We start from the raw sequence: 7,053 nt of genomic DNA, 5'->3' as shown, positions 1-7,053 counted from the left end.
TGGGACGAAGTCTGCTTAATGTTGGCATTGCCTGAAACATTCCTCTTAAATCAGAAACCCCTTTTCCTGCCTGGAGGGGGTGAAATGGGGCTGATCCTTGAGAACACTGGTTAGATGCAACTCTTTCCTGACCCTCATGTTTATCCCCAGGGTCAGTGCTGCATGAAGCAATTCCAGGAGGAGCAGCAGAGACCATCAAAGGTCCTTGCAGCAGAGCCAGAGACACCAAGTAAGGCGAACTGAACATGAGACGTCTGGCGGAGGCTGCTGCGTGCACCCTTGGGCACATTTTCAAGCCAAGATGAGCAGAGCCAAGAAAATCAGCTCTGCTGTTCCAGGATATCAGCACAACCTGTCCTGGCTGCACTGCACAAAGGGACCTGGAGGTCACCCTTTGGATCACCAGTTTCCCCGAGGCCTCCTGGGACCAAACAAGGAAGACATGGAGAATCACCATGAGGGCTTTCCTTTTTGACTCAATGGATCACTTTGGAGCAGGATCCTCTCCTCCATGTGTGTAAAATGAGAAGGCTACAGCCAAGAAGATGGTTGGGAACTGGGAGGGACCAGACCCAAAGCCAAGAGCATCATGTACCAAGGCCTCTTCCAGCAGAACCTTCCAGAAAAAGATTTAACAACGCCCCTACTGCCCCCCTGCTATTCTTCAGGCTTCAAAGCGTTGGCCAAAATCCTGTTGCCAGAGGAATTCCCCTGGCTGCGTCACGGTCATGGCATTGCATCCACTATTTCCGCAGCCGAGTGTACACCGCGAATGCCACGGCAGAAATGATGCCAACAGCTGGAAGGATGTACAGCAGGGACAGGCCATTGCTGTCCCCCTTTGGGACTCTGGCCTGAGGTGAGCTGGTGGCAGCATCATGGCCACTGCCAGAGTTGAAATTGACAGAGCTTCCAAGGGGACTGACTCCATCACTGCCAGCTCCAAGCTGGGTGCTGGGGTGATGATCCACATGGACCTCATGGGTGCCCAGGGAGGTGCTGTCCCAGCTCAGAGCAGGACAGGAGTCTCTGCTTGCTCCAGATGCCTCCTTTTCCCTCGGGTCTGCACAAACCAAGGAGAGACTGGGGGATGCTCCTCCTGAGCTCTGGCTATCCCTGCTCACCAGGATTGGGTCGTTGCTGAGGCCAAGGCTACTGGAGGTGGTGGAACGGTGGTTGCTGGGCTCCTGAGAGCTTGGGCATCTGCTGGCCACCTCTGGGCTGCCCCGAGGCATGGACATGAGGATGCCTGGCTTGCTGAGCTCCTCATCCCTCTCATCACTGTGAGGCACCCAGACGTTCGTGGCAGAGCTCCCCCGGGAAGCCGATCTCCCAGCCGTGTCTTTGGAGCCTCCTACCACAGCTGTGCCCAGGACAGGGTTTGCCAAGGCCGGGACCACCTTTGGGAGACAAGGAGAGGGGATGGGTGCCAAGGGAAGCACCCACTGGCCTAGTCTTGGGCACACAGGTCCCACACAAACCCACTTCAACACTCAGTCCCCACACCTGCCACTAATAAAGTTGGGTCACAGGTAACAGCGAAGTGAAAGAGCGAGGGAAGAAGGGAGGCAGACAGGAAGGAAGGGGAGCCAGGCAGTGAAGAGAGCAGTGGAAAACAGCACCTGGAAGCCAGGAGACTGACTGGCAAATCAAGGAGGGGAAATAAGGCGTCAAAGCCCAACAGTTTGGCTCCCTTCTCCCATATGCTCCATAACACAGTGTGTGGACAGTAACATGAACACAGTGGGGGAAAAAACATCCCTGAATAAACTCATCACCAGCTCATGTGGCACTGCAAGAGAAATCTCCCAACCAGGGGGAGTTCACAAGGACACGAACGAATGCAAGTGGCAAGAGGAAAAGTCACCTACTTCCTCCTTCGGTGGCACAGAGGGGGTGCTGCTGGCTGTACTCCCAATGGGCAGTTTCTTCTCTTGCGTAAGAGCCTTCAAAGAGGTGTCACGGGATGGGAAAGTGTCTCTGGGCACAGGGGTAGCAACCAGGGTAGCTGTTTCCATTGAAGCACCTGTCAGGGAGAAAACAAAGTACATTGTATTAACCAGGAGGCCTAAAAGGTGAGATCTGCTCTTCCTCAAGGATACCGTGACAGGACAGTCCCCAAGCTGAGGGGGTGGCACAGGGAGCAGGACCCAGTGCCCTGGCTCTGCTGTGGTACCTCAGCTTTCCCTGCAGCTGCAGGTAACTCATGCAGGGTGGGCTGCAGGGCTGGGGAGCACCAAGGGAAACAGAGGCTTTTAAGGCTCCTGGAACTCCATGTCCCCCCAGCCAGGAGGGGCTGACCCCACATGGTGGGGGTGAAAAGGCTGGGAGGGATGGGTGTCTCTCCTCCCGGAGACCCTGGAGTGGAGGGCAGGGCTTTATCCTGATTCTATGAAGCCCACGGGTGAGAGATGCAGGAGATGCTAAAATTCCCCCAGATGCAGGACACAAACATCTCTACAAACTAGGGGAAGGGGAGAAGTTTCACACCCAAAGCTGCTGCACTGACAAAAAAAAAGAATTAAAATGCACTTGGATAAGATGATCGTTGTAGGTTCCTTCCAAATGAAAGAGTCTGGTCTGTTCTACTCCAACCATTCCCCCAGCACTGCCAAGGCCACCACTAACCCATGTCCCCAAGTGCCACATCCAAATAGCTTCTAAGTCCCTCCAGGGATGGTGACCACCGCTGCCCTGGACAGCTGTGCCAGTGCTTGACAACCTCTTCCACAAAAGAAACGTTCCCTAACATCCAATCTAAACCTCCCCTGATACAACTTTACTCTTGTCCTGCTGTTTGTTACCTGGGAGCAGAGCCTGACCCCAGCCTGGCTGCCCTCTCCTGTCAGGCAGCTGTAGAGAGTGAGAAGGTTCCCCCTGAGCCTCCTTTTCTCCAGGCTGAGCCCCCCCGGCTTCCTGAGCTGCTCCTCATCAGACTTATGCTCTAGAGCCTTCCCAGCTCCATTCCCTTTTCTGGACACACTTCAGAATCCCAATTTCTTTCTTGCTGTGAGGGGCTTTCAGCAGCACCTCCTGCTCCCTAGTGGCTACCTGGTTCTGCCAGAACAGAAACCCACCTCCACTCCCTTGATGCCCTTGCAGCTTCTTCTCCGCATCAAACTGCTCCTGGATGAGGAGGGGGCTGCGCACATCCACAAAGCTGCCCATGGGCTCACCATGCCCAGAGCTTGGCACAGGCTGCTTTTTTGGTGCTGAGTTTGGGGGCTGCTGCCCCACACCACGAGTGGCCCCTTCCAGCCGTGGCGGTGACTCTGTGGAGATATCTGAGTTCTCTTCAGGCTCAGTTCTGGGCTGCTCGGGGCTGTGAGTGGCACCTGCATCCCTCGATGGAACAGATCTGCCCACGGCCAGGCCCGGTGTGCCGCGGTGCAGGTGGTTGGCATTCCCAAAAAACCCGTTGTCCACACACACTGGCCGGCGGCTCAGCCAGTCCCGGCCCTGCTCTGGGGTCCCCGGTGACACCGGCACAGCCCCGGCGGGGTGCGAGGGATTCCCCTCTCCACTGTGCCCACCGCTCACTCCGCCACGGACTTTGCTCCCAGGTGGAATTGGCTGGGGACTCTCTTGCTCTGGGAGTTTTTTGGGGAGCTGGAAGGAAATGAGCTGTGTTAAATCACTGAGATGAGGGGGTCTGGAACCACGGGGGTGCTCCAAACCCTGAGCAGTGACCCCTGTGAGGCTGGTTATGAAGGGGGTCTGGGGTCTCTCCTTGGCACCCACCCGATAGTCAGGGGCTGTGGATAGAAGCCTGGACTGGCAAAGCAGACCCGCACTTCCCCCATGGAGGGAGACAAGAGAGGGAGCAGCTACAGGGACAAATATAAGATGTAAGTTATCAGATGCAGCACTGATCAGCAGTGAGAGGCTGCTTGGGGTGGCCCTGAACAAGCCTGGCCCTACCACGGGCTTCCCACACCCCATCAAAAGGTCCAAAAGGGACCTTTATGTCCCCATCCAATGCGTGCCCTGCTCACCGATTCCTGCACTGGGAGCCTGGCCTCCAGGTCCGTGCTCCTGGGGGTGGCAGCACTGGGCAGGACAGGTGGATGGTCACCAGCAGGCAGGTCTCGGCATGGCTGCTCATCCATCGGAGCACCTGGGGCAGGATTTGGCCCCAGGGATGGTGTCTGGGCACTGACAGTGGGAGGGGCATCACTGGGAAGGGAAGAGGTAGCAGCAGAATCTGAGGGACCTGGAGGAGACAAGCAGATCACTGTGGGAAAAACTGAGGAAGCAGAGGATAAGTGTGGGGCTGAGGCAGCTCTGTGTGCGTCCCTGCTCTGTCCCCACATCAGCCAAACCCACAGCACTCCTTCGTTCATCTTTCCATCTTCCCTCAGGTGACAACCCCAGCCCACCACCAACTCAAGCACCTTCAAACATGGACCTGTCATCCTCAAACACGTCACCACAGTGAAGAACATCCCTGGGACCGTCACAGACACCTCCAGCACCCTAGGAAGCCAAGGCAGGGACAGAGACGACTTTGTGTCCCCACCTCCAGCAGCCCCCCGGGGCACACTCAGGGAGGATGAGGCTACATACGAGGTCGAGGTTTCCAGGTGTCATAGACTTCCTGCAGCTCATCGGCCAAGTGCCCTGCGTTGTTGTGGTGCAGTGCCTGGATGAGATCCTGTACCCAGCCCTTCCTGCACCTCAGGTGCTGATAAAACCTAAAGACAGCTGCCTGGTTGCCCCGTGTCTCCTCCCGGGCAAGGAGTTCATCCTAGAAAAAACACACAGGGCATCTAAGAGACGGTCTAGCTTAGAGGTTAGACAACTCTATGTTCCCATTGGGGAAGGAGCCTGGCAGAGCTCAGCAAAAAAGGAAATTACTCTGTCAGAATCGACAAGGCAGGTCAGGGAATCGGCCAGCGACGCCACTCGGATAGCCCCAAACTTCTTGAGGTTTTTCGTAATGTGGATGTACACTTTGTCTTCAGCCAAACCCATCCTGGCTCAGCACCTGCAGAGAGACAGAGACTTAACGTGAGCAGAGGCTGCTGGTGAAGCTCAGGCTGTCTCCAGAAGCTGGAGCTGTTCCATAGGCACCCGCACCCTGGCACAGACACTGCGATGAGACAGGGGAAATCCCAGGCGGAAAACACGCAGAGAAGACGTTCGGGTTAAAGTTCAAAGCTCAGCTTCATTTCCACAAACCTCGCTTCTTTCTACTATCGCCCATCCTGTGTTTATTCCCATTCTGCTTGTTTGGATTCAGCCGGCGGGTTGGGGGCCGGCCTGCCGGCAGGGGCATAACAAGCGCCAGGGCCACAACAGGCGACAGGGCCAACACAAGCACCAGGGGCCACGGCTGGAATCCCGCAAAAGCAATGGAAAAACCAAAGGGGAACACATAGGGCTCCTTCCCACAGGGAATGGCGGCCCGCAGGCCGCGACGTGGCTCTGTGCCCTCAAACCCTGGTGTTCCAAAGCCCCATTCTGCTGCCACAAGAGCAGATCCCTGCATGTCTAACATGTGGCTCTTCTCTTCCCAGACTGCTTATCCTCCGACCCACTACATCCGCAGAGTTCCCCAGAGGAAGATCCACTACTTCACAGGCCTGCAGGTCCTGCAGCTCCTCATCCTCTGTGGGTTTGGAATGTCACCCCTGCCCTACATGAAGATGATCTTCCCCCTCATCATGATAGGGATGATCCCCATCAGGTAGGAAGCTTGGCTGTCTTTTTTGCTTGTCTCCCATGCCTTGTGTCTTCAGGCTTGGATGGAAGTGTGAGGAGAGGAGAGACTGCGGGAGCTGGGCTGGTTTAGTCTGGAGAAGAGAAGAGTGAGAGGGGATCTCATCAATCCGTATAAATATCTCCAGGATGGTGTCACAGGATGGTGCCAGACTCTTTCCAGTGGTGCCCAGTGACAGGACGAGGACTAATGGCCATAAACTAAACCACAAAAAGTTCCACCTCAACTCTTTGTGTTGAGGGTGAGCACTGGAACAGCTGCCCGGGGAGGTCGTGGATCCTGCCTCTCTGGAGATATTCCAAACGTGTTCCTGTGTCACCTGCTCCAGGTGACACTGCCTTGACAGGGGGCTTGGACTGGATGATCTCCAGAGGTCCCTTTGAGCCCCAGGATTCTGTGGTTCTGTGATTCTGGGAGCTGCACCTGTTCAGCCTCGGCAAGAGACATCTGAGAAAGAACCTCACTAATCTGTATAAATATCTGAAGAGAGCGTGCCAAGAGGACAGAGACCGGGCTCTGCTCTGTGGTGCCCAGCAATGGGACAAGAGGCAAAAGGCAGAAACTGATGGAAATTCCACCTGGATATGAGGAACATGCTCCTTCATGTGAGCACTGGCACAGGTTGTCCCAAGAAGCTGTGGCTGCCGCATCCCTGGAAGCGTCCAAGGCCACAGGTGATGGGGCTTGGAGCAATCTGGGATAGTGGAAGGTGTCCCTGCAGGGAGTGGAACGAGATGGTGTTTAATGTCCCTTCCAACCCAAACCATTCTGTGATTTTAATTAATTGAAGCCAGCTTTCCTCACTCTAAATTATAAAAAAGATCATATTTCTGGGTTGTTTCTAACTAAGAAGAGATCTTTGTGATGATCAAAACTTACCACATGAAGAACAAAAGCCACTCGCTCAGTTGCGCCCAGTAATTTTTGTTCATAGAATCACAGAATCATAGAATCATAAAATCATAGAACATTAAAGGTTTGGAAGGGACTTTAAAGATCGTCCCAAGCCACCCTGCCACGGGCAGGGACAACCCCCACTAGACCAGGTTGCTCAAGGCCTTATCCAACCTGGCTTTGAAAATTGCCAGCGTTGGGGCATCCACATCTTCCCTGGGTGACCAGTTCCAGTCGAGCATCCTCACAGTAAAAAGTTTCCTCCTAATATCCAATATAAATTCCCTCTCTTTCCACTTGTACAGTTAACTCCTTGTCCTGCCGCTGCATTTCCTTACTAAGAGTTCCTCTCCGGCTTTCCCGTAGTATCCCACCAAACCTTTTTGTTTATAGTTAATTTCCTACTCCGGAATTTTGGGAAGCGGGACCGGGGCGGG

At 54.8% G+C, this 7,053-nt stretch overlaps 1 protein-coding gene across 1 annotated transcript; it reads right to left on the bottom strand.

Annotated features, from left to right (window-relative positions):
- On the bottom strand, nucleotides 1–4,987 carry MAVS (mitochondrial antiviral signaling protein). Its single transcript, XM_008639867.2, has 6 exons — nucleotides 4,858–4,987; nucleotides 4,567–4,747; nucleotides 3,996–4,213; nucleotides 3,078–3,609; nucleotides 1,872–2,026; nucleotides 1–1,400 (listed from the first exon to the last, which is right to left on the bottom strand). The coding sequence occupies exons 1-6, from the start codon at nucleotides 4,972–4,974 to the stop codon at nucleotides 744–746; spliced, it is 1,860 nt and encodes a 619-aa protein (XP_008638089.1). The 5' UTR covers nucleotides 4,975–4,987; the 3' UTR covers nucleotides 1–743.
- Between the last annotated feature and the right edge of the window lie 2,066 nt (nucleotides 4,988–7,053).

Source organism: Corvus brachyrhynchos, unplaced genomic scaffold (assembly GCF_000691975.1).
Source record: "Corvus brachyrhynchos isolate BGI_N302 unplaced genomic scaffold, ASM69197v1 scaffold166, whole genome shotgun sequence".
Classification (NCBI taxonomy): domain Eukaryota; kingdom Metazoa; phylum Chordata; class Aves; order Passeriformes; family Corvidae; genus Corvus; species Corvus brachyrhynchos.
This window is presented reverse-complemented; position numbering and strand designations above follow the sequence as displayed.

Bases quoted from the DNA above. Each gene is read 5' to 3' on its own strand.
- MAVS (XM_008639867.2), bottom strand. From the start codon at position 4,974: ATGGGTTTGGCTGAAGACAAAGTGTACATCCACATTACGAAAAACCTC. The intron at 3,610-3,995 runs GTGAGCAGGGCA...ATTTCCTTCCAG, and splicing joins GGCTCCCAGTGCAGGAATCG to CTCCCCAAAAAACTCCCAGA. The intron at 1,401-1,871 runs GTAGGTGACTTT...TGTCTCCCAAAG, and splicing joins CTGTGCCACCGAAGGAGGAA to GTGGTCCCGGCCTTGGCAAA.